Source organism: Halichoeres trimaculatus, unplaced genomic scaffold (genome assembly GCF_033239565.1).
Source record: "Halichoeres trimaculatus isolate MK-OKI-2021-1 unplaced genomic scaffold, fHalTri1.1 fHalTri1_scaffold_23, whole genome shotgun sequence".
In the NCBI taxonomy this organism is placed as follows: Eukaryota; Metazoa; Chordata; class Actinopteri; order Labriformes; family Labridae; genus Halichoeres; species Halichoeres trimaculatus.
The window spans coordinates 11,828,513-11,854,086 of record NW_027437201.1 but is presented as its reverse complement, the minus strand read 5'-3'; the positions used below and the strand labels follow the sequence as shown (position 1 = coordinate 11,854,086).

At 41.0% G+C, this 25,574-nt stretch overlaps 4 protein-coding genes and 1 non-coding gene across 9 annotated transcripts in view; 3 read left to right on the top strand and 2 right to left on the bottom strand.

Annotated features, from left to right (window-relative positions):
• The first annotated feature begins 300 nt into the window (after positions 1-300).
• On the top strand, positions 301-1,086 carry LOC141785060 (hemoglobin subunit beta-like). Its single transcript, XM_074663173.1, has 3 exons — positions 301-468; positions 561-783; positions 867-1,086. The coding sequence occupies exons 1-3, from the start codon at positions 377-379 to the stop codon at positions 993-995; spliced, it is 444 nt and encodes a 147-aa protein (XP_074519274.1). The 5' UTR covers positions 301-376; the 3' UTR covers positions 996-1,086.
• A 1,068-nt stretch (positions 1,087-2,154) lies between these two features.
• LOC141785393 (hemoglobin subunit beta-1-like) lies at positions 2,155-3,143 on the top strand. Its single transcript, XM_074663714.1, has 3 exons — positions 2,155-2,312; positions 2,402-2,624; positions 2,931-3,143. The coding sequence occupies exons 1-3, from the start codon at positions 2,221-2,223 to the stop codon at positions 3,057-3,059; spliced, it is 444 nt and encodes a 147-aa protein (XP_074519815.1). The 5' UTR covers positions 2,155-2,220; the 3' UTR covers positions 3,060-3,143.
• A 2,300-nt stretch (positions 3,144-5,443) lies between these two features.
• hbae4 (hemoglobin alpha embryonic-4) lies at positions 5,444-14,371 on the bottom strand. Of its 3 annotated transcripts, XM_074663447.1 has the most exons (4): positions 14,245-14,357; positions 12,269-12,394; positions 5,985-6,189; positions 5,444-5,883 (listed from the first exon to the last, which is right to left on the bottom strand). In XM_074663447.1, the coding sequence occupies exons 1-4, from the start codon at positions 14,286-14,288 to the stop codon at positions 5,755-5,757; spliced, it is 504 nt and encodes a 167-aa protein (XP_074519548.1). In that variant the 5' UTR covers positions 14,289-14,357; the 3' UTR covers positions 5,444-5,754. The 3 variants fall into 3 exon arrangements, with proteins under 3 accessions (XP_074519548.1, XP_074519550.1, XP_074519549.1); XM_074663449.1 differs by lacking the exon at positions 12,269-12,394 and having other exon boundaries at positions 14,245-14,371; XM_074663448.1 differs by lacking the exons at positions 12,269-12,394; positions 14,245-14,357 and adding an exon at positions 7,105-7,649 and having other exon boundaries at positions 5,450-5,883.
• On the bottom strand, positions 11,034-11,127 carry trnai-uau (transfer RNA isoleucine (anticodon UAU)). The gene is made up of 2 exons: positions 11,090-11,127; positions 11,034-11,069 (listed from the first exon to the last, which is right to left on the bottom strand). It is a non-coding gene; the product is annotated as a tRNA-Ile (tRNA).
• A 120-nt stretch (positions 14,372-14,491) lies between the features above and the next one.
• rhbdf1b (rhomboid 5 homolog 1b (Drosophila)) overlaps positions 14,492-25,574 on the top strand; it is a 39,892-nt gene continuing 28,809 nt past the window's right edge. For all 3 annotated transcript variants that reach the window (XM_074663444.1, XM_074663443.1, XM_074663442.1), the window contains exon 1: positions 14,492-14,628. The gene's annotated coding sequence lies outside the window, so the exon portion shown is untranslated. The remainder of the gene's footprint in view (positions 14,629-25,574) is intronic.

Sequence of the window (25,574 nt, the reverse complement as noted above, 5' to 3'; positions counted from 1 at the left end):
AAAGCTTCCCCGGCACTGCTGTGCGTAACTGTGTGAAGTACATTTTTTTCCCCAGTACTTGAGTCGAGTTAAGTCCCCTCTCATAGTCCACATCGTTTCGTTTTCTTTAGGGGACAAGCTTTGGACACAGTTGCCCACGTTTCAAAACTTAACTGGACCTGAACCAATATTTGACACCAACATGAATCTGTCATCATATGATAAAGAAAAATTACAGGGTGTGTCCGTTTTATCTACAGACTCCTCATCTCCAGTACCCCCCCATGCACCGTCACATTAGGGAACTCTGAGAAATCTTTAAATAGCCGGGGATCAAGCTGTTAAAGCATTCAGCCTTCTTCTTTCAAGCCTGAACATAAAATAAACAAAAGTCACCATGGTTGTGTGGAGCGATCAGGAGCGCAAATTCATTAATGGAATCTTCGGAAACCTCGACTATGACAACATTGGCCCAAAGGCTCTGGTCAGGTACCAAACTCACCATAAATCAACCAATTTGTAATGAACTATAAACTTATAGAATGATTCGATTCATGTCTGTAAAAATACTTTCTTCTCAGGTGCCTCGTCGTCTACCCATGGACTCTGAGGTATTTCGGTGGCTTTGGTGACACTAGCAGCGTCGCAGCTATCAAGAGCAACCCAAACATCGCAGCCCATGGCATCAAGGTGCTGCACGGTCTGGACCGGGCCCTGAAGAACATGGACAACATCAAGGCCACCTACGCCGATCTGAGCGTGCTGCACTCCGAGAAGCTGCACGTTGACCCTGACAACTTCAGAGTAAGCATTCATCTTTTTTTGGCACAAAATCAAAGCTTAAAGTTTCCTTTGAGTTAGTTAATTTCTTTTTTTTAATTCCACAGCTGCTCTCTGACTGCGTCACCATTGAAATCGCAGCCAAACTGGGATCCTCCTTCTCACCTGATATGCAGGCCGCCTTGCAGAAGTTCCTAGCCGTTGTGGTGTCCGCCCTGGGAAAGCAGTACCATTAAACCTCCAGCCTTCCACCCAAAAGGAGTCTGAAGTCTGTTCTGTATTTTTTTATGAAAAAATAATCAATAAAGGCAGACTGAATCAAAGTGATATCCTTGTCCCTCGTGATTTAATGCTTTGTTGATGATGTGATCCTGATTTGGAATTACACAAAAGGTCATGTTAACATCAGTGAAGTCCCATTTGAATAAGCTTATCAAAGTGATACACTGAGGTATAAGATGGTCCGAGTCTGTGCAAATATAACCTTCATTAAGTGTAGTTTTTGGTATGGAAGATGGTGAATCAAGCCATCCATGAAGTGCTCCTGTCAAATCTAACTGCTTAACAAGGTTCGCATTAGGTATTTAAATGCGTAAAACAAATGTAAAATATTTTTCTTAAAAGTTGTGTGTTTTGTGGAATGTGAAGTTTCTGGTCCAAAATGATGATTTCTGTAGGCCTACACTTTTCCTACCTCTCTACTCACAGATCCCCCTGAGTGGACACACACGTTTCAGCCATGCAGCTCTGGCATATAAAGTTTTTTTTTTCTCCTTAATTTTCACAGTGTGAATTTGGGCTTTGTTTTTAATGAATGAATTGAACCAGTCCGTTGTGACCGGAAACACAAAAAGTGATATTTTATGTAACAGTTTGCAACAAATTTGAGTGGTTTCATAAACAGAAAGGTGACTTTGGCAAACATTTCAGTGAAGCACTATGTGGTAAGCAGTTTGATAGGTCTCATCCTAGTATTTTTACAGACGGCATGTAAGATCAACTGATAGTCTTTTATAGAATAAAATGATCCTGGGGAAACTGTAAGTACTAACGAAACTAATTACTCTAATATTATTCAATTTAAACGCTGTTCTTCCGACAGAAAACTTTTCATTCAAGTTTTTATTAAGTTTATTTTTTTGTTTTCAGGGTTCATTTTATTTCACCTTTATTTAACAGGTAAAAACGGTTGAAAACCGGGTCTTATTTTACAATATGCCCTGGCCATGACATAAGTCAAATGTTGTTTTAGGATCTTTCAAACAAACTTATCAAAATGTGGAATAAATGAATTAATAAATTCCAGTGGAGTTTATCTGACTCCTTATCCGGCCTATCACGGCGACCAGATCCTAACCTTTAGGGGAGGGGCAGAGGACTTCACCAGTTTAAAAAGAGGAAGGTGACGCTGTGTCAGCATTCAGTTCTTCTTCAAAGCCTGAACACAAAAAAAGAGTCAACATGGTTGAGTGGTCCGCAAAGGAGCGCGAAGTCATCAACTCCATCTTCAGCACCCTGGACTATGAAGATATTGGTTCCAAGGCTCTGATCAGGTATAAATCCTCGCGCATCCAAGACGAATCTGCGTTAGGTTAACTATTCAATACATGTGTTGAATATCATCTCCCCTTGTCTCCTGCAGGTGCCTGATCGTCTACCCCTGGACCCAGAGGTATTTCGGCGCCTTCGGCAACCTTTACAATGCCGAGGCTATCAAAGCCAACCCTAACATCGCAGCCCACGGCGTTAAGGTGCTGCACGGTCTGGACCGGGCAGTGAAGAACATGGACAACATCAAGGCCACCTATGCCGAGCTGAGCGTGCTGCACTCTGAGAAGCTGCACGTTGACCCTGACAACTTCAAAGTAAGCATTCGTCTTTTCTGCCACCCTGGAGTCATTTGTTCTCGCCCAAACATAAGAAAAGAATGAACTCGTGGGTTTGGTTGTGTGTGTGTGTGTGTGTGTGTGATGGTGGAGTTTTATACCCAAGATAAATTCATTCACAAACATATCAGCGGGACATTTTCTTTCTTAAAACTTATAGTGCTCGAAACACAAATGTTTTAAAATTGGTCCGATTCTAGGGAAGGACTGACTTCTCTAAAAATCAATCTGTAAAAGTAAACATGAATGCATTAATTTGGTCTGTCCTCTCCTTTTTCGCCACAGCTGCTTTCTGACTGTCTGACCATTGTCATCGCCGCCAAAATGGGAAACGCCTTCACACCTGAAGTGCAGGCCGTCTTCCAGAAGTTTCTGGCCGTTGTGGTGTCTGCTCTTGGAAAGCAGTACCACTAAACCTGCAACGATACGACACTCAAAAAGCCCCGATTGATTTGTGTCTATCCAATGCAGAAATAAAGCCAGAATCATGCAAACCTGTTTTCTTGACCCCGTGTTTGTTTGTGTGTGCATGAGTTGTTTTTACGCATGCCGGATGCGTGCGTAATTACGCACGGCGCTCTTTTCCCACAGCGGCTTATTTCTGATTAAAGCAGTCAAAACGGTAAAATACATGAAGGAATATCATCAAATTATGCTTAAATATTAGATTTTGAAGTCATCCGAAAGTGCCCAGTAGTCTTTTCGTGTGGTGATCATGCACACTGCGGCTATCTCTGGACGCAGGTCACTGTATAGAGAAGCACTCCTGCTATTAAAAAAAGCCTCATTTTGAGGAGTAAGGCTCAAGATCGCATGAATACACTCATAACTTTACAAAAATAGAAAGGTGACTATTTCTACATGTTGATAGCACCACTCAAACTGAGAGTAAAATACACAGAACTAAATATGAAAAAGACAATTTGTTTTAGAAATAAGAGTAAAAAAAAGTCTTAAGACAAAATCATACTCAGCTTGAAAAAAAAATAAAGAATTCCCTCGGATACTATGAAAAACCTTCACCCCTCGCAGATTTTGCCTCAGCACTCCACAGTTAAAAAAAATCTTTAGAAACACTGTAACCCCTCTTGTATCCAGCAGAGGGCCCTATAAGTACACGCACACACAACCACGATAAGACACTCCCCTTCTTTCCCAAAGGTGCTCTGTTGCAGTGGTTTTCAAAGTGGGGTCCCAGGACCCCCAAGGATCTGTGAACCACAGCTAAGGGGTCTGCGTAATAATTAAAAAAAGATTGTAAAGGTGTGCTATATTATCAATAAAATAGATCAACAAACTTACTTATCTCTTACATCAAGAAATTCAGTAATAATATTATACTAATCAATGTTACGTTAATGAAAGGGTCCTTGGAAAAATGTCTCACTTGAAAGGGGTCCATGGTTTACAGAATTTTGTGAACCTCCGCTCTATTGGATTGAGATCTGGTGACTGTGGAGTTCTGTGGAATACAGTGAACTCGTTGTCTTCAGAATATCCAATGCTTATATCATTCTGTTTGTCTTCAAGTGAACACAAACCCATGTGCTAAACAAATCAGAGAGTAGATTGTTTTTTTCTTTCTTTTTTTCTTCCACAGAAACTGCTTTGATGTGATAGATGGTGACTTTTTATTCTATTACAAAACTTTTTGAATTCTTGTTACCTGGAATCTTAAACTGTTTTCAGGACCTTTGCTTGCAGAAAGATTTCCAATTGGGGTTGGTCCAGGCTTGGTTTGGACTAGCCCTAGTAATGCTGCTGTAGACTTTATTGTGGGAGTTCACTTCTCTTTCTTGATCTGTTTATCTGTGTCTGCTGGTATGTATGCATTTGGACCATTGTTTGGGACTGCTAGATGATGTCTTTCTGCTTTCCTTCAAATAGAGCAATACATGGCGTCAGTCTTATTCCAAAATCAAGTAAAGTAGATCATTTGAAATGGTCTAACAGGTTTTACAACTTTTCCCACACACAGCACTGACAGTTCATTTCAGCACCACGGACAGAGTCAAGTAGACCAGGACACAAGGAAAATAAACAGTGATGATTTAGGTGTTTTATGCACCTGTCATTGTCTCATAAAAAAGTTATTGTCAGGTTATAGGTTACATTTCTTGGTCTATACTCGTGCTTGTTTGTAAGTGGGATTTTTAAGCTGCTCAGATGAAAAATATCTTCATTCTGCTTTTAAACGGTGCATTTCACTTTAAAAATCTGCCTCATTGCTCAGCTGAAAGGTCAGACGCAACATGTGTGAAATTGAAATGAAATGAAAATCAACAAGGTTTGGAGGTAGATCTTGTTTTGAAGTCGTCATGAGACTTCAGATGTCAAATTGAAATTTTAACTTCAAGGCACTCTGGCATGTCTTCTGAAAAGCTGAGGATGAAAAAAGACAGTTCACTAATATGTTGTCTTTTGTCGTGGGGGAAAAGGAGAAAAAGGCCGGTAAAAGCACATTTTTGTGGGAAATTTTACATACCAAAATTGATAAATAAAAGAAATAAAATACAAAAAAAAATAAGAAACTCACTATGACACCAAATAAATGAATGCAATCTGTCTGAGAGAATTGTAACCCTACTGAAAAATTAATAATGGAAAAATAAATAGGAATAAAAATATTGGTGTAAATGGTGACAAGTATGCCAGTATTTATCCATCAAAAATTAGCTATTGCATGAAAGAAATACTCTTCATGCCATGAGCGCATTTATTATCTCTTATTTATTTATTTGTTTGTTTATCTATTTATTTGTAGTGATAATGCAAGCTCATTTCATACATACCTTACATTTAAAAAATGAAACAGTAACAACAACAACAACAAAAAAAACACTCTAAGTGTACTGAGCAACTCTTTGCAGGAGAACAGCAACATAAATTAAAAAAAAGACTTTTTAATGCACCAACTTAACATAAGGACCAATGGTCAGCAGTTCAATTAAAAAAAAAAAAATTAAACCAGAGAGTTTGACCCTCCAGTGTTTCACATGGTGTTATTTGCACAGCTTTATTGCACAACTACACTATAACAACATTGCATTGCTGCGCCCACACATATATTTTATAGCACCAAGTTTCATAAGTGGTAAATGTTCAGCATTTATCTGTATTTCTCAGCGAGCACAGCTGCAAAAGCCGACAGGTACTTGTCCATTGCTGCATGTGCAACATGTGTGAAATCATCGCCCAGGTAACAGGACAGGGCCACAAGCATACAGTGCGAGAGGAGCTGCAGGAGAGGAGGAGCAGAAAGAGGATTGTTACCGACTGAGTGCAGTTCAAATCATTAAAATCTGCAAGCTAGGAATGAATTAGCTTCAGTAAGCACACCTTGAAGTTAGTGGGGTCTATCCGGAGCTGGTAGGCGTGTAAAGTTTGCAGAGGAGCCAAGGTGACCATCAGCTTGCTGATGTCTTTCGCCCCCTCTGCTATGGCCAGAACAATCTTCTTCCCATGGGAGAGCATGTGACGTGAGCGAGGGCTGATGTCCAGATGGGAAAAGTAAGTCTTGGAGCCTGGGAAGACGGTAAACATCCTGTGAAGGAAAAGGGAAATTCACATGGATGAATGAAAACAGAGTCTGGATCATGAGTTTGCAAGATTTTAAAGAAGAGTGTTTTCACACTTTATCCCCTCATCATCACTAACATTTTCATTTTCACCAATACCATGATGATGATGATGATGATCATCATCTCTATCTTCATCTAGATCTTCTTTACCACTATGGACAGGATCATCTTTAACTTCATCACCACCAGTATCATGTTGTTCCTCATCTTCGCAACACCCATCATCATCATCATCATCATCATCATCATCATCCTCATCATCATCATCATCATCATCATCCTCATCATCATCATCATCATCATCATCATCCCACACATTTACCTTCATCTTCTCCACTACAAACACCAAAATGATTGTGATTGTCATGTTCCTGATCACCAACATGATGATCTTCATCTTCCCTAACATTATCTTCATCACCACCACCATCATGATTACCTTCATCATCCCCACCAACATGATCATTTCCCCACCACCCTCACCGAGTTTATTTTCTTCATCAATTTGATCCTCCTCCTCATAACCAACTTTATTATCATCATCACCACCACCCAAAATGATCATTTAGATCTTCATCACCCTCATCACCCTCATCATCATCACGTCTTGCTCATGAAGGATTTAATGCCAACTTCCTTTTTATTCATACGATTTAAAAGTTAGGATAGAGTAGAGTAGAATAGGGGATATAAAGACTAATCTTGAAACAGACATCAAAGATTACACAGAAGCATCACAAGGTTGACTGATACTTATTTACTAATTTGGGATTTCATCCGATTATCTTCATTGATAAAAAAAAAAAAAAAAAAAAAAAAAAAAAAAAAAAAACACCATAGGTTTATTAGTGAAGTCGTATATCAGAGCTTGGACCTACCTAAGAAGCGCATCTGAGCCGATGTCTTCAGCCACAGGAATCAGCCTGTTGCATATTTCAAGAATCATCTCTTTTTCTTTCTGTGAGATCATCGCAGTCTATTTCAGAAATAAGACTGCAGCTCCGCATCCGCGCTGTAAGACGACTTCCCACGTCGGTGTCATGCGTTGATACGTCTGATACGACTGAAGAGGCGACAAATTGTGCACACCAAAGTCCTCAGTCGACCATTTTGCCACCGATTTAAACTATAAAGCGGAAGTCGAGCAGGTAAACAAGACGAGGGAATTATTTCTTTGAGACAAAATGATGTGTTTACGGTAAAGTGTGAATGTCTTCAAAGTTGTTATCACAAAACAAGCAGGGTGGCGGCTTCACTACTGGCAGCGCTATCTGCTGCGTGACTGGCGTGCGTCAGAGAGGGGTATCCCTTTGACGCATCATCAAAGCGGCTGACCTCTAAGTGCAGCCGGTGCTCAGGTTGCTGGACCTTTAGGAATTCAAACGCCTCGAAAGTATTTTTTGTTGTTTGATTTTCTTGTGCTTTCAATGACTTTTGTGTATTTTATTTTATTTTGTTTTATTTTATTATATTTTCGTTTAGTTTATTCTTTTTTTTTTTTTCAAGAAGAATTATCCTAACATTATTAGAGAAAAAAAGCGAGTCTGTCCGGGGCTTTCTGATCAAGCGAAGGAGGCTTTTTGTTTTCCGAAAGTCTCTAAGCTGTTATCTGAAGCTCCATAAGTTGCTGGTTAAGAGCCAGCAGGCTTGAGGCCAGCGTGCGAGATACAATAGAGATGACCACTGAGGTCTTGCTTCTGCTCTAACACAGCGCTTTCTTTCTTTCTTTCTTTCTTTCTTTCTTTCTTTCTTTCTTTCTTTCTTTCTTTCTTTCTTTCTTTCTTTCTTTCTTTCTTTGTATGGGGGAAAATATAACCCAAGAGTGAAACAGCCAAATTACATTTATACGTTTTCCAATGTGTGAAAATAGAGCATCTGAGGCCCATTCAAAAGTCAAACCTACATCTGCATCTTTCTTTTCTCTTTCTTCTCTGATAATGTGACAAAAATACACTAAACCATCTTGGACGACTTTAAGGTCCCCAGTTTTTTTCCTTTTCTTCTTCTGTGGTTGTTTAGTGTTTTTTTTTTTTTCTCCTCCTCCCATGTGCCTTTTTTGTCCTTATGGCAGAGGTGGCTTTCTTTTATTTGGCTAAAGGGATAGTTCTGTGTTTTTGAAGTGAGGTTTGCAAAACAAAGGTAGGATTGAAGCTATTAGTTACGGAGTTGTATTGCCGACAATGCCAGATTCCTCAAACTACTCTTTCTGAAAAGCACATATGTGAACCCCGGGGAGGAATCTGGGCTCAAAATCCCCAGTCCAGTACATATGTTTAGTTTTGAACTCAGTTTGCTTCTTACTTTTCTTCTGATCAGAGGCGATGCACTACTTTTGTTTTAGTCATTGGTCAAATCTGCACTGATGAGAAAAAAAAAAATCAAAGTTTGGAGATGGTTAAAATATAAGACGCCATAAGCAGGTAATAAAAGTTAACGACAGCTAAATATGAAGACTATACAATAAACGACAGAATTGATCAGAGAGCCATAATCTGGCAAAAGAGAGAATAAAGACAAAGACTTCACATCTATTTCACCATGAATGACAGATTTCAGGCAATGCCAACTTTTGTTTGTAGATAGAAGGCAAAGCCTTCAATTTAGGCCAAGACTTGGTAAATAAGATGAGGGGAATAAGCAGCATGGCTATGCAAATATAATACAGCAATTATTCCCAATAATCATAGAGTATACCACCTTTAAATCAAGTATTCCAAGGACTGGGCTGAACAAAAAGAAACAGAAACTTATAAGACTATTAGTTGTGCCTTCATTGGCCCAAGTTTCAAATAGAGCTTTTGCACAGTCTGAGTAAATGCCATTATTTTATGCTTAAGCAGTAAAAATAATACTTTCAGGTTGTGTAAGGTTGGTGTGTAATTATTGAGTAAGAGCTCAGGGTGGGTGGGTGGGTGAAAGAGGGTAAAAAGGGCCTGTGAGGTTATCATGTAGGACGCACCCATCAAGGCCCTGCAGAAATTATATCATGAACTTACATGACCCCTCCACCCTTAAGTGCACCCATAAAGTGCAGAAGTTGGTGCATTAAAGCTTCTGTGTTCTTTTGCTGTATAAAAGCAGTGGTGCTATAAATTTAATGCACAGAGGAAAGCTGCAATAATCGCTTAATGCACCACATTATTTGCAACATGGAGGGGAACTATTTTTTTTTTTTTCTTACCATCATTAAAAGTTGTTTTAAGCGTATTCTTTAAAGATATCTACTTCAGTGCAATGTCTTTTTTTTTTAAGAAGATCAGTCTTACAGACTTACGGCCTGTATCAAAAGAGTTCTGACTCAGCATATTAAAGAGAGCTCAGTCCTCAGAACAAAATTGCACAGTCATGCTTTGCCTGAAAGTGGCACACAGTCACTAATCGATAAATATGAGGTAAGAAACAGTGAAAACATTTAGAGTATAATATTTTCACTTTATATTAGTTGTTATTTCAAATTATTAAATGCCCTTCATACATATATTAAGCTTTTGTATTTGTCTATTCATGATGAGGTTACTTGATACAACTTTATAGCCAATAGTGACTGTCATCATTTCCACTCTTCCGAGTGATCTTTGGTGCCACGATGCCTGAATGCCAGATACTTAGAGGTAGTGATAAATGGAGCCTGTTTGTGGGATCCATGCTGCATACTGTGGTGACAGGCTCTGTATGGTCTGCTAATGTTATTTGTGTTGCATTGCTGCAGAACACCTAAGGTGTGATGTGGCGCCCCCTTGTGGACTTTCCTTACTATAGTCATAGAGGCTTGAAGAAGTTTAATTAACCAGAAACTTATTTACTCTATGAAACAATTTAATTCTTAGTTTTTTCTTAAGTTTTACTCAACTACAACATTTTGTTTGTGTTTTTGAGATTTGTTGTAGCTTGGGTTTGGTTAAATATTTTCACAACATCAACATTAGTGGTTTCTTAATTTTGTTCTGCCTTTTTCTTTTTCAGTGCCCAACTTGTTGCCTGACAGTTTGTGGTGTCATTGTTTTGTATTATATCAGGCCCTCACACACTAACACGCACTGTCTGACTGAAGTAACAGACTTCTGTGTAGATTAGGCCTCTCTGTAGAAGTGTAAGTCATATTCTTGCTACTTTGTTAAATATTTGCAGCTCCAGGTGAGACTTGAACGTTTCTGGTGGTACTGTGTGTTGACCAACTGCACCCAGAGTCAAAATGGGAGGACATTAACCACAGGTAAAAGACAGACCAGAGGCTATTAAAGTAAACCAGGATTGGATAAATCTGCTGATCTTGGACGTGCCATATCAAGAAATGCCAAGATTTCAGGTCACTCTCTGAGCTGTAACCTTTCTTGCAAAATGCAGATTTTGGTCATGCCAGTTTGTGTTTGAAGCTGGGTTGGTACATCTGCCAGAATTTAAGGCACAATCTTTCAAAATGTGAATTGTAACTCACATTAAAAGGATCTAACAAGGACACTGCTTACATTAATATCTTCGAAGTTCTCTTTTTTCCAGTGAATTTTAATTGACTAGGACAGCTGATGAGTGAGTTAGGGGACACATTCAGCAAATGATATCAGTCAGGACTTGAACCAGTGGCTGTTGTAATCACTGCTGGATATCAGACTTGTGTACAAACCTCTAGGCCAACAGTGCTGCTGGTCTGTTAACTCTAACTCCAGTAGTAGCTTCAGTAACTGTAGTTTGGGTTATAGTTTGAAGCCACTGAGATGGTGTCTTAGTCTTGTGATCCTGTTTGTCACTGAAATGATTTAATCATAACAGTCTGGGATCTGGTCAGAATGCAGAACTGTAAAAGCAGCACTGTTCCAGGTGAGGCTTGAACTCACAACCTCAGCATCACTCCGCAGGTCACTGTAATATAAGTACCGCGCGCTGACCGATTGCGCCACTGGAGCGACAGTAAGGCCACTCTACAAAGGTGGAACATGTGGAGGTTAGGCTTTGGGTGTGTGGTTTGAAGAAGAAGATGTGGCTGAGGATAATGCTGAGTGGTTTATATTATGCTAGTGATTGATCAGTGCCACTTGCCAATCCCTCAGTCACACCTGCCAATTTCTCAACCAGCATGTGTCTCTGAGTACCCGGTATAAGTTGGAGTACAGATTGGCATGTGTCAAAAAGTGATTGACAGGTGTCTCATTGAGCCACTGGCAAGTGTTGCTTAGCAACTGGCAGGTGTTGCTGAGGGACTGACACGTGTCGCTGAGGGACTGGCACATGTCACTGAGCGTTCAATGACATACCATAAGCTGCTTTTGGATCTTGGCTCTACTCGAACTGAGGAGGGTGTTACTGTGTGATTATCAACGCTCAGTTATAAGTTCTGAGTAGAAGGGAAGAGGGCAGAATGATAATAAGAATAAGAATGATTTCAGATTTGCTGCAGTTAAGTTTTAGAAAGTTTCTGCTCATCCAGTGTGGGAAGCTCAAAATGTTGAGCTGGGTATCATCTGTGCAGTAGTAGAAGTAAAGTTCATCGGAGTATGTACAGGATGAACAAGAGGGGACCGTGTACTGATCCTAGGGGGACACCATGTGTAACAGGGTTGGTATGGGATTCTCATCACTGATGGAGATTAACGTCATCCAGTATATCCCGGGTCGGGTCATTTTGTTGTCTAAATTGCATCAGCTGCAGTTTTTAAATCCACAACTTGATGTTCATAGATACAGTTTGTCTTGGTAAGTAACCAGCAGTAAAATTTGGGATTTACAGGATGTTTTCTACAAAATGTGTGGACTAAGCAGTCCTTTTTACTAAAACCAACCACTTCAAGACTGGTTGGTATAATTTTCCCTCCACCTTGGTGCCTCAAACAATTGCCTGCAGCTATGCAGTGTAATCAGTCTTCACAAAAGGAAATAAGTTCTCAGTATGTGCCACACAATGTGACTCTAACTCAGCATGCAGCACAACAAAGAGCAGAGTGCAGCAGTTAATAGAATTAAGAAAAAACAACCTCTGAGTTTCAGGCAGAGATTTGTGAGTGATGTACCTATCTGTAAACGTATCCTGAATAGGACATGCATTCAAACCTCATGCTGGGGTTGTTTCCTGTCCTCGGCAGCGAGAGGAGGCCTACTGCGAAGTATACTGAAGCAGCGTGCAACTGAGTGTGTTGGAGGAAATGTAGCTTGTACGTGATTTGCAGGAAACACAACCTGTGTACAGACACATGTGTTGACATGTACAGTTTAAACACCAAGCTCAAAAAGGAACCAAAACTACTTTGGTCTTAATGTCTGCCAACCTTACTGGCAACCAAAAATGTTTTCAGGAAACTTTTTACAACATGCAGCAAAGGTAAAAGTGAAACTTAGTCTTCATTATGTTTCTCAAGTAAGGAAGGACACACAATACTGAATTCTCTTTTTTTGTGTAAACTATATTTTTGTAAATATTTCTATCAAGTTTAGTCAGAGATACCTAGCTAATTTGTGGTTAAAAATGAATGTCATATAAGTAAAATGTTTTGGAACAGTTCTGACTTGTTGACTACTCTTGTGTGACCACTTCCTGTAAATGATGGTAATCTGTTGGAAAGTTATTTCACCTTGCAACTGCTGTGAGTGCAATCTGTGTTTGCCAGATTTCTTCTGTGAAAGGGACTGCATTTCATTATCACTCATGTTTTAAAACACAAGTATTAGTTTATATTCTAATTTTGAAAAAGTAAAAAAAAAACATATCTAACTTGACTTCACTCATTTGGCAACTTAACCCTGGTGAAAACAAAACAAAATGTGAGTGTGTGAGTTATCATTCTGCAATCATTTCACAAGAGGTCAGTTATTGTACTGAACAAAAGAGACCCACTTGATGCCAAGGTGAAGGAGACTTTTAAAGGTATAGAGCTTATTCTACAATAGAGGAACCTTCCTTTGTGCTGATGTATCCCATCTGCTTTCATGTCAGATGAGCAAGTTGTTACAGTGGTTGAGTACTGAGGTGAGGGGTGGTATTCAGATGAACCCATCAAAAGATTTTGTTACCCAGATTGTGATTGAAGACGCAGTTGGGGTTTCAGTGATGTCTACTTGCGCTGAGAGATGTGCATTCAATATCTGTGACAACTATCTTAGTTTGGTTCACTAACTGTATGTTTTTCTTTCACTGTAACACTGAAATAACACTTGATATACCAACTTTACCTTATATGAGGTTTTATTTTCTTGCCCATCTAACTGGAAAGTACCTTACTTTCAGTGAATGCTATCTTACTTTCTGTTTCGTCTTGTAGGGAAAGACCTACAGACAAACCAAGCACAGGGCATACTTTTTACTCCAACTGATCTCAACCAACTTGCTGGTGTGAACATGTTTTGACATCTTAGCTTTGGTGTCACCTTGAATTTCTGAGCTATTGACTTTAGCTCATTTGAAGTTCTGATCATACCTATCCAGATTTTATCATTGTCATGCAGTACACTTACTGTTTTGACTGACAAAATAAATAAATGATGAAAAAGAAATGTACATTGCTATCAATGGTGAGTTATTTATATTGCTAAAGAATTTAAAAAATTTAAGGTGCATGAGGGAATTTCACTTTAACATCACAAAAAACAAAAACAGGTCAGGAAAAACATGATTAAAAAATATCACAGCCTAACAAAATATCCAAGGTGTGCTATCTATTTGATAAACAATTATATATATTTTTGTTGTTGTTGTTGTTGTTGTTGTTGTTGTTTTATTTTTTTTACACTAATCTAGCTTCTAGAATATGTGGTTATTGTTGAAATTATTTTGAGTTTTATAATTTCCAATGCTAGTTTTTTTTTTAGAGATTTTATTACATACATTGATCATTTTGTGTATTTTTATGGTTAGAATATTTCGAACCCATTACTTTGTTACGTCTTTGATAACACAGGAAGCCTTATTAGGTGAGAAAATACAAAAAAAAATGGCTTTAGTTAAAAAACAACAACAACAAACAATCCACATAACAGTTTGCATGGATGTCTGCACAGTTATGTAAAGCTTTATAATTACAGCAACCTGTTACCTGCAGTTGTTTGGTATGACCGGTAGAAGGCGCTGTGAGGTCATGCCGGGTAGCAGCAGTCAGTCGGTCGGTCTGTGTCCTGTCATCCAGCGGTGGCAGCGGCAGCAGCAGCAGCAGCGTGGGCGGACTGAGACTTACTACAGTCACACGCACTCTGTGAGCCGGTGTTTCACAGACACAGCTCCACTGAAATACGCTGTAGCCTGGTGATATCTCACATCTTTGCGGGACTCGAACACCGCCCTCTCTAACACCTGGAGCACGCGCTTGATAGTAAAACTACTCTTCCTCGTGCCTGCGTGATGGATAACTTAAGAAGTGACCGGCGTTAGCATCTCACCGCTGGAGCCCGTGGGTGCCGTAGTAAAACCGGACTGTTTGAAGGTAAGAGAGGCGACGCTGTGTTTCATATCGACTGTGTCGCTTTGCTCACCGACTGTCAGTCACACCTCGCTGTGTCTCAACGAATGGAGCACAGAGCTGCTCGTATTCTGTGCACATTGCAGTTTAAGGGCTCTGCAGCACACAGGGGTCCCTGGGTGGGGTCTCCCTGAGGCGAAAAGGGGGAGACCCATGGGTGTGTAATTGCAAGGAGAGTTTTACACATCTGGAGTGGCTTCCTTTCAGATTAAAATGTCATCCTGTGGTGAGGCATGGGGCCAGGTTGTCATGACAGGAGTCAAATGATTGTTGGTTAAAGTCACAGGTGTGTGTGTGTGTTTGTGTGTTTGGAGGGGGGGTATCATTATTTGACACACTTGCACATTTAGCACTAGAGTATAAAGGTATAGGATGTGATTTTGTATCTTCCAAAAGGACAAAGAGTCTGTAAGAGTTCCAGACACACAGAATGAGAGGAAGAGCAGAGAGAGGAGTAGAAAGAGGCATCACCTTTAAATATCTTCAGTAATACAGACATGCAGTGCATGCTGCACATGCACCCTTGAAGGTTTGTCATTGTGATTTATAGGCTGTAGAAAACCCCCGGCTCGGCTTCCGTGGAGATAAAAGGAGGGCAGTTTTGGTTGTTGGCTGCGCAGAAATCCCACAGAGACAATTAAACTACTGACCCGTGTCATCAAGGATTTGTTTTGGCTTCCTGTTTGGAAAGAAGGTAGGAAGTCGACTTTAGGGCCAGATGGCAGAAGCATACACACATACACACAGCCCAGCACACTCACCAACTCATACACACACCTGGAACAGCCAGTCATTGTTCCCTCTGAGGAAGAGAGGATTAGGTGCAAGGATCTGAACCTGTGCCCTGTAGTTAGGTTACAAAGCTGAACTCTTAATGATACACACATCAGTGTGATGGGTCACAATATTGGCAATGCTGATTCAACTTAACTTTCCAAACAAACCAGAAGACTTAATATCTTTAAAACTCACTGTACTGTGTTTTGATAGATATGTCTCTTTAAGTCATTACAAAGACCTCCATGAGAAGCAAAATTTTGTCTTTATGAAATGGGAATGTGGGCATTTAACCAGGTAGTTATATTATGGTGTTCCACAGGGCTTAATGCTTGGACCCATTCTTTTTATTATGTATGCTTCCTCCTTATGCAGATGACACCCAGTTGTATTGATAAAGCTTTGACGAATCATATTTGATACACGTGTTTTAAGGACCTCTTATCAACATGATAAGTAGAAAATACTTTTTGTGGATTTTGTTAAAAGGGTTAACCAACATCCCAGTGCCTAAAAACCTGAATATTCTGACTATTTTTTGATGGGTAAGGCTTTGCATGGTTAAAAGATAGAAAAAACTTAGATAACTAGAAATGTTTCACCGTTCAACTCAGAAAAACTGAGCTAAGGGTATTTGCGCCTTATAAAAAAGATTGATCAATGGATTACACGGTTATCACCTTTGCTAGTCGACACCGGATCCACATACTCGTCAGTAAATCAAGTCGTGTAAGATAATATTTTTGCTTTAAAGACCATAAATGGGGGCTTGTGTTGTATCTGAGCAGTTGGGTTATGGTTAGCAACCCACCAGAAGCCAGAGCTGTAGCCAATAGCAACTTCTGCTGTTGTAAACAATAGCGACTCACAGGAAGTAACTTGCAGCATGGCACAGTTTAGAAAGTCTAAACTTGACCCGGGCAATGCAACCTGCTGGCATACAAGCAGACTGTGGGCCCATTACTTGCTGTGTTGAATTAATTTTTCTTTTCAGATTAGTTTTTTCCTGAGCTTCTTCTTGCCTTAAACCAAGTCTGCAAATCTGGTTTTAATTTGTTTATTTATTTTTTAATGCAGATTAGTCGATTTCAATTAAACAAAGAAAGAAGCAGCTCTCTGAAAGTGATCCCCACAGAGGAGATGCTAACAGCTTATCTCTGTCCAATCGATTGCAAAACAGGAGCAAACTGCAAAGAGCTGCAGAACTCATGGAGGCGTTTTTATACTTGAAGACTTTGTGACTTGGTCTGATAGACACTGATGGCAGAGCTGCAGATTTATGTGACAGTTGTGCTTTTTAAATACAGTTTTAAGGTGCTCAGACTGAAATGAATTCTCCCTCCAACAGTTCAAATTCTACTCCACTTCATTTGTCTATCAGCCTGAGTTTCCTCAAGGATTATCATTTTTATGTATATCCTGCTCAGTGAACACCATGTGTCTTAGTCTTTGGGATTAAAAATTAAGTCCTTCACGGTTTGAGAAGTGATCCTACTTTTTTAAAGACAAAATGAAGAGATGGCTGTGCTTGTAGTGCACCAGTCATCTTGTGACAGTAAGCTTTTGGATGAAAAAGAAACTGAAAGGGGGCTCTGCTGGAGGAGCACAATAGTTTTGAAGTGGTATCAGGGTGAGAGACACTTCACTTGTCAAATTTCTGCATTAAACAACAGAAAATAAGATCACGCAGCGCACTTTGTGCCTCCAGCATAATGCATTTTTTATTACAGTACAGGACTAAATGTGATTTAACTGTCTTAAACTGATGTTTAAACTGATTTATTAATGATGATCTGAACTATGATCACAAAAGCAGCGCCTCATGTAAAAAGATATCGTGACAATCAAAATCACAACCCAGCACCTTTCAAAGACCCAGACACACAGTATATATCTCTCTAAGCTCTGAACAGGAAGCTGACAGCATCCTGGAAGATGTTTTCTCTGCGAACCGTCACTCTGCAAGGCAAGTGTGAACATTGTGGGTGTGTATGTGTGTGTGTGTGCATTGTGGCATTTAGCAGGTGTGTGGTTTTTTTTTTTCTTCTTCCTTGTGTCTCCTCTGGCACACTGAACATGCCGTCTGCTAGCGTGTTTGAACAGGTTGGATCAAGAAGAAGCAGTATCAGGTTTATTTCTGGGTCGTGCACGCAGAAATGACACACGCTTCCTGTTTATACGAGTCCAGTCGGGAGTCCTCTGCTGGGTGCACCGGAGACGAAAACTGGTTTGGGTTTTGCACAACCCCTCCAGCGTTCTCACAATGCATTTTTCATGGCACTTTGCCCCATGAGAAAATCTCCTCCAGTGCAGACAAGCTGCGCTGTTTATGCATGCTGTGTTTTATGCTGCTACTTGTCATTGCACATGTAGCTCTTTGATCCTGACTGTGCATGTCAAGACATCTGGGCAGAGATATGACGGGAGAAAAGGAGCTTTGGGAGCACACTGGCTTTTTCTGCCAGACTTCTCTAGAAGGCTCTCAGTGTCTTTGTCAACTTAAACTTGCTATTTATATGATGTAGGGCAGCATTTTTGTCAGTATCAGAAATTAATGATTATTTTTGTTCAGACAGGACCAAGCCTTGTTAAAATAATTATTTCTTTGCATTCAGGGAGTTAAATTTATAGAATGCCTCTGTTTTGGTTGTCACTGCCCTTCCATGTGCTCATGTGGAATGCCAAAATCTGAAGTTGGAAGAGCCCTCCTTTCTTTGTCAAGGTTCTACATGGAGAGTCGAGGCAGGGAGGGCAGCAGCCAAGACCTTCTGTGTTGAGAACAGGGTGAGCATCTATATAATGTAGTAAATTACATTCATGCCTGGCACCGCTAACAAGCTTCCTGCCCCTTCATATGCTTTTCTGGAGTGCCAAAGTCTGAAGTGGAAGAGCCCTCCTTTCTTTGTCAAGTTTCTACACAAAGAGTCGAAGCTGGGAGAGCAGCAGCAAAGACTTTCTGTGTAGAGAACAGGGTGAGCATCTTTACATTTGTGCCTGACTCTGTCTAACAAGCTTCCCGCCCCTCCTTGGCTTATCTGGAGTGTCAAAATCTGAAGTGGAAAGAGTCCCCTTTTCTTTTTGGAGTTCCTACTCAAAGAGCCATGGTAGGGAGAGCAGCAGCAAAGACCATTTTGCGGACAGAATAGGTTGAGCATCAATGTAATGCATTAAGTTACATTCATGTCTGGCTCTGTCTAACAAGCTTCCTGCCCCTCCATGTGGTCATCTGGAGTGCCAAAGTCTAGAGTGGGAAGAGTTCTTTTTTCTTTGTCAAGGTTCCTACACAAGGAGCCATGGTAGGGAGAGCAGCAGCAAAGACCCTTTTGCCGAACAGGGTGAGCATCAAGGTAATGCAGTTAACTAAATGTATGTTATGGCTCCTGGCCCTTCCATGCACTTATGTGGAAGGCTTAAGTTTGTTGTAGGAAAAGCACACCTCTTTTCTCTTTCACGTGCATGCATAAAAAAACCAAGGCAGAGGGAGCAGCAGCAAAGACCCCCAGTGTACAGAGCAGGGTGAGAATCAGTGAACATACTCTCTGACTGTGGCTCTTACTGTGGATGTCGAAACCGTTGTGACTCAGAAAACACTTAACAGTGTCTAAGTTGCTCTGCAGGTGTAGTTACAAAAAGTAAACACGAAAGACACTCGACCCATTCATGGTGTGTTTGCTTGGCAGGAGTGTAACGGTTTGTGTGCAGCGCGTCTTTGGTAAATAAAGTGGTCAAACTGAGGAATGAAATGTTTTAAAGTGTGTTACAGCCGTCCCAGCTTTCACAAAATCCAGGTGTTGGCAGGAGTAAGAGAATCAGTTGTTCTGTTTACTTCCTGTGCCACAGTGAGGCAAATGATCAAGATTAGAGTTGATCCACAAGCAATCACACAGAGATTTCTCTCTCTGTCTCTTTTTCATTATGTCTCTGTCAGGTTTTCTCCTGCTGCTGTGTCCTGCTTTCTCCTGTTATCCTCATTTTCCACACACCATCGGCCAAAACACACGAAGATCTAATCAGCATGGCAGAAATAACAGATGGTACAAAGAAAAAAAACAACAAGAAATCTATTATTACTTCAAAGAAAAAGAATAATGGGAAAAAAAAACATGCACGCAATCTGTTTTGTTTCATTTTAAATCATCTTTATGATGTAATAGTGGGTAATTCATGTTTACACATTTGCTAATCCTCTCTTAACACCAAGGATTATATCAATCTAACCTTAGTGGAAGTTGTTGGTTTGTTGGTGACTTTAGTTTCTGACCCAGCCTAGAGATGGATGCAGTGAAATATGAAGGCTGCAGGGATTGGTGGGACATAAATTGAAAAAGCACATCGCGCAGAATGCTCAGGGTTAAAGTGAGGGATCAGTGACTGTGCAGAGTGAGCAGATGGGTCATCAGGAGGTCATGAGTGGATTATTGAATTAGAAGTATGATACAGAGCATGAGTGATGGGCTGATGCAGTTCCTTTGAAACATCAGACTCTTGGGTTCTTATCTGCTGGGTTGAGCTACGTAAACATATTTTTTGACTGTTTGAGAAACATAAGAGAAGGAACGGGGTCTTTGAAAAGCTAGCTCACACCAGGGGGGCTGCTTCTGCCTGTGCCAGCTGATACTGAAGGAATTTTATTGAGCCCATTAAATCCTCCTTTGGAACAAGTGATGGCTGCATGACACACTGAAGGCCAATAAAGGTAGAGCCCACAGAGTACGGACTGGAACTGCTGTTTTTTTAAGCTTCTTAAATTTTATCAGTTCTGATTTTTTTTTTTTTGCATTAAGACTGATTGAAAATAGGGGGTTAAAGAGGGGTATTGTGCTTTTTAAAGACTTTATACTGTCACTTTGGTACCTCCATAGTAGCGTCACCTGATTTACAGTCAAAGTAACACCTGTTTTTCTCACACTAGTGTTTCAGAAAACCCTTATTTCAGCCTCTGTCTGAAACACTATTTTTTTGCTCTTGTCTCTTTAAGGTCTACAAACCCCATTCTCACTGATTGGCCAGCCCTTTAAAGGCCTGTGAGGAGCAGAGCTATTGGCAAACCTGTTTTAGAAGGTCTTTAATATGATTACCTCGACATATCAGCAAGTGTCATAAAGATCTTGTGCTATTAATGACCGTCCATTTCGAGCAGTCAGACTGATTCAGAAAGTCTAGAAAAATTAAAGAGGGGGTATTATACCAAATAATTTCACAGGAATGTGAGTTGACTGACTGAACTAAAATAATGACATTGAAAGAAGGTTTTTTTTTTTCACAAACTCAGCCATGGATCACCCTTTCCATTCCAGTTATTGCAAAATGTTGAGCCCTGCTAATACATATGAATATGTAGCAGTATGAAAATGTGCATACATTTAATATGAACATCCAGATTTGATGCCTTTTAAACCCATTTTTAGATATAGGTAAATTTATGAAAAATGAAAGAGAGGGTATTATACCCCCTCTTTAATTTTTCTGTTAAGAGTTAATTCCTAGGAGTGGAAAGATTTGGGGCCTCAATGTCCAAAAAAATGTTACTTGAACGTGAGTCGTCTGTGAACAGATGTTGATAAAGGAAGGATCTTTGTTGGAAGTCCACATGTGTCTCAGTCATGGATCATCCCTTTAATACCAGTAATTTAAACTTTTTTAATAATAAGCGCAAGTAATCATAAATCTGAAAAAAACTGTTTATTCAAAGTGTTCGGAAAAACTCTGAGCTGTTGAAAAAAGCTGCAGCTTCTCCAACACAAGTTTTTCTTCATCTCCTCAACTCTGTACACAATGTATGTTTATTTAGCAGATGTATCTGTGTGCGTGTGTGTGTGTGTGTGTGTGTGTGTGTGTGTGTGTGTGTGTGTGTGTGTATATCTTAGCGCAGAGCGAGTCCTGGAGCGAGCACAGCAATGTGTCAGAGTTTGAGGCCCCGTTTACACGACGCCGAAAACGGTCGATTCCGCAAACATTTCGTTGCGTTTTGGCCTTCCGTTTAGACGAGACCACGTTGCGTTTTCAGTGAAAACGCAAACTTTTGAAAACGCTCCCCAGAGTGGAAAGATCTGAATCCGCTCCTCCATCCAGCTTCGTGTAAACACAGAGCGGAGCGTCTCAGGGTGAAACGCTGACGTCACCGCATGCGCACTCGCAGTTTCAGGTAAAGGCTCCGCGCTCAGCCACATTTCCAGTTGAGCCAGTAGTTGGCGGTAATGCGCGTTATGGTTGGATTCCCGACCGTCTCACACAACAAAACGTCAGAAAAAGAAAGAACAGAAGAGGAGACTTCTCCTCCTGGAGTCGTATGAACGCGGATCGTTTTCACGCCGTCCTCATGTAAACGCGGGTGGCTTTTGAAAACGCAAAGGAAGAATCGTTGCGGGAGTCTCCGTGTAAACGGGGCCTGAGTCTGTACTTACCACCCCTAACTCACTCAACCTCATAGGATCTAGAAGCTGTAGGCTTTGGATGAAGAGGCTCAGTGCTTCTCAGGCCCCGTTTACATGACGCCGAAAACGGTCGATTCCGCAAACATTTCGTTGCGTTTTGGCCTTCCGTTTAGACGAGACCACGTTGCGTTTTCAGTGAAAACGCAAACTTTTGAAAACGCTCCCCAGAGTGGAAAGATCTGAATCCGCTCCTCCATCCAGCTTCGTGTAAACACAGAGCGGAGCGTCTCAGGGTGAAACGCTGACGTCACCGCATGCGCACTCGCAGTTTTAGGTGAAGGCTCCGCGCTCAGCCACATTTCCAGTTGAGCCAGTAGTTGGCGGTAATGCGCGTCATGGTTGGATTGCCGACCGTCTCACACAACAAAACGTCAGAAAAAGAAAGAACAGAAGAGGAGACTTCTCCTCCTGGAGTCGTATGAACGCGGATCGTTTTCACGCCGTCCTCATGTAAACGCGGGTGGCTTTTGAAAACGCAAAGGAAGAATCGTTGCGGGAGTCTCCGTGTAAACGGGGCCTCAGTTAGAAGCCTGTCTTATTTGACATTCGGGATCAGAAATCCTCCTCCAGTGTTTCCCACAGGATTTTAGGAGACTGTGGTGGGGGAGTCTCTGACCCTCGGCGGTTTTAATGTGTGTGTACGTTTTTAAGCGCGATGTATCGCCCTTACAGTAAGTGCAGTTTGGGACCATGGACATGAACATACGCTGATAAATAAGAACTTACAAAGGCGTATCAGAAATATTTTAAATTTGATTCAGAAACAAAACCAAAAACTCACTCTCTCACAATAGTTTGAACAATTTACTGAACAACATTTCAACAACAGGTTTTTTACACTATTTCCATGATCTGTGATCCGTTATCAGGCTACTGAGACTGTAGCCTACCGTTATTCTCTCACCTGAGTTAACGAGGTGTGTGTTTGAAGCTGATGAGAGAAAAGAGAGCACGAGGATGTGAGTTGGTGAAAGGGAAGCAAAGTGGAAACCCTTTATATAGTTTTAACATCTTAAAAAAATTTTTTTGGGATAAAGGGTCAGATTACGATTCTTCTTCTCTCTGCTCCCTTATCTGGATTTAGGAGTGTTGTGTTTTCATTCTGTTTTTTTCTACAGTGACTGCAGAAAAAAGTCTAAATAAATAAAGATTCCTAAATTTGCTGAGGCCCACTTCATCACAAAATGTAGCCTAAATCAATGCAAGATCATTTTCTTACTGATATTTCCTGATATTGCTGTGTATCTGGCTTTGAGAGAAATTCATCTTCTTCCATGCTATCTCCGTATATTGTGTTCACCGTCTTACGCTGACGTCACTATAAAATCCCACAGCGCACATGGCTACTTAATATGCACGTACTGATTTGCATTGACCATAGATGGTTATGTTCGGGCGGGAAAGGAGGCGTGCTCACCACATTCACGCTTTTCTCGGCGCGGTGTGGTTTATCACGGAGAATAGCGTGCAGCTGTGTGTACGCAGAGTCTGATAGATCTGAAAAGAGTGTTGGTCGTATGCACGGTTTGCCTTTTCGTCCTAAGTGAAACTTAAGAGGACTTCTACACGCTGTAATAAATGTAGGCCACAGGAGAGGAGAATATGAAATAATAAGCCGCGTCAGCTCGTTGGTATTGTATAGGTAATTGTACTGTGTGATTGCACTGACTCTGAATGCGCGGTGATAATGAAACTCTGGAACCGAGACGTGCGCGGTGCAGCCATTCCTCTTCCCAAGAAGGGAGGCAGACAGCGCAGTGATATACTGTGTCCACGGCCGCAGTTAGCATGGCCGCTAATGCCCAAAAAAGAAGTTGCACGAACCTCAGAGTCAGACGCCCGGTTCTAACGTCGCTGGAATCTGGTTCGCGCCAAACGTAACAGGTAAAGAGCGACGTCTATGAGTGTGACCAGTGCGCGTGCACTCTTGTTCTCGCTTGGTTACGTGCGGTAGGAAAGTACAGCTGTGTAATGGTCTGACAGAGTGACGGATCGTATTTTTGTCTCCATATGAGACTGTGGCGGAGCCAAATGAGACTGTGGCGGGCCGCCACAGTCTCATTAATTAATGGGAAACACTGCTCCTCTGAAGAAGCCCATCATCTCCCTCTTGATTTAACAGTAAACTCTCTGTCATGAAGGAATTTTAATCTACCAGCTTCGTGGCACATACAGCTCTCCAACCTCCTCCTCACTGTCCACTTGATGACAATGTTGTCCCCCAGCCAGAGTTCTCCTGAGGGGCTCCAGACGTCTCTGTGAGGATCCTGAATAAGTCCTCTCTGTTTCTTTGAAACCACAATTATGAAGTCAATTTTTCCCTCCAAACCTTCTTTTCAGAGCCCGTCCGCTCTCCCCCTGCTGTCTCACCCCAATGTGGCATCTGTAGGCAATTACCATTACGTTTTCATACAAGGCCGGCCAACAGAGGAAGCTGTTGTATTGGAGCCCTCAGCATGGGTTTGCTGGCTGTGCGGACGGATGGCAGGAAAGAGGGATGGATGGCTCCTGAGGAGGTCCATTCATGTCTCCAAGAGAAGCCATACTCCAGCAGACACTTATTGTGGCGGTGACCTTCCTGTCACCATGCTGCTAACACAAAGCAGCTTCATAGGAGGGTCAGCGGAGTCGCTGTCTTTGTTTCACAGCTTGTCAGTGCATCACTCTGGGGAGTGAAGTCTGGTGCATCATGCAAAGTATTTAATTTAATTCAATTTTTAAACAGCTTTCTGATGGATTAATCTGTCTATATCTAGTTAAGCTGTGACAACAGAAGTGTCTGCATGACCTTTAACCTCATCAATGATAACTAGAGGGTGAACTCGGAAGTTGGCCATTCCAGCAAAAAGCCGATGTTACACCCCACAGAAACTACAGACACACACTTGCCACAAAAAAAACAACGTATATAGCAGTATTATTTTCATATTTATAGTTGTTTTGGAGGAAAAAAAAAGGAAACCACTTTAAGCTAGAAGTCATAATTTAACCTATATGTAAAAGATGGTGTATGCAATAATTGAGCCCTGATGTAGTTTCACTTCCGACATCAACATCCACTTTAACAGGAAAAGGAGGTGTTGTGCTGTTTGCAAGCTTATAGGTCCTACTGCTCTACTCTGATGCTTCAGAGATACCCACCTGTGATAGACTGTCAGGCATAAATTCATCCTGGTAAAGGTTTTAAATAGACTCACTGAATATTTTTTCTGCACTCAAAGTTTTTAGTTAGCTCAATACAACTCCGCACATTTCATTAAGACAATTGCTTCACTAGATTATTCTATGTCTAACTTATCTGGAATTACAGTGCACTGCAGTGCTCTTATCTACTGGCCTCTGTGGCAGGTAGGCTTAGGAACCTGTGCAGAATCACCCACATATCATGGGTAGTGTCGTTATCTCCCAAAAACTGTTCAAGAAAGGAAAATCCATGAACTGTAATTGTACCTTCCAAATGTTGTTTTTTTTTTTAAGGATTTTTTTCCCCCGCATGTTTTAGATTATCCTGCAATTTATATTTTATTTGGCAAGCTGGCTCTAAAGTGTTCCTGTATACACAAATACGCATCGTGTTTAGAGTAAACCTGACAGAGTCTTTTAAGGATTCGGGAGCAGGTCGGTTCCAGTCTGAGCGACAATTCCTGTGCACAAGGCTGAGATTGAAAGGGACAGAAAACCCATTATCACTGTGGCACA

Coding starts and splice junctions, on each gene's coding strand:
- LOC141785060 (XM_074663173.1), top strand. CDS start 377: ATGGTTGTGTGGAGCGATCAGGAGCGCAAATTCATTAATGGAATCTTC. Junction 469..560: donor GGCCCAAAGGCTCTGGTCAG/GTACCAAACTCA, acceptor CTTTCTTCTCAG/GTGCCTCGTCGTCTACCCAT. Junction 784..866: donor TTGACCCTGACAACTTCAGA/GTAAGCATTCAT, acceptor TTAATTCCACAG/CTGCTCTCTGACTGCGTCAC.
- LOC141785393 (XM_074663714.1), top strand. CDS start 2,221: ATGGTTGAGTGGTCCGCAAAGGAGCGCGAAGTCATCAACTCCATCTTC. Junction 2,313..2,401: donor GGTTCCAAGGCTCTGATCAG/GTATAAATCCTC, acceptor TGTCTCCTGCAG/GTGCCTGATCGTCTACCCCT. Junction 2,625..2,930: donor TTGACCCTGACAACTTCAAA/GTAAGCATTCGT, acceptor TTTTCGCCACAG/CTGCTTTCTGACTGTCTGAC.
- hbae4 (XM_074663447.1), bottom strand. CDS start 14,288: ATGACCTCACAGCGCCTTCTACCGGTCATACCAAACAACTGCAG. Junction 6,190..12,268: donor GGAAACAACCCCAGCATGAG/GTTTGAATGCAT, acceptor TTTCCTTCACAG/GATGTTTACCGTCTTCCCAG. Junction 5,884..5,984: donor TAGACCCCACTAACTTCAAG/GTGTGCTTACTG, acceptor CCTCTCCTGCAG/CTCCTCTCGCACTGTATGCT.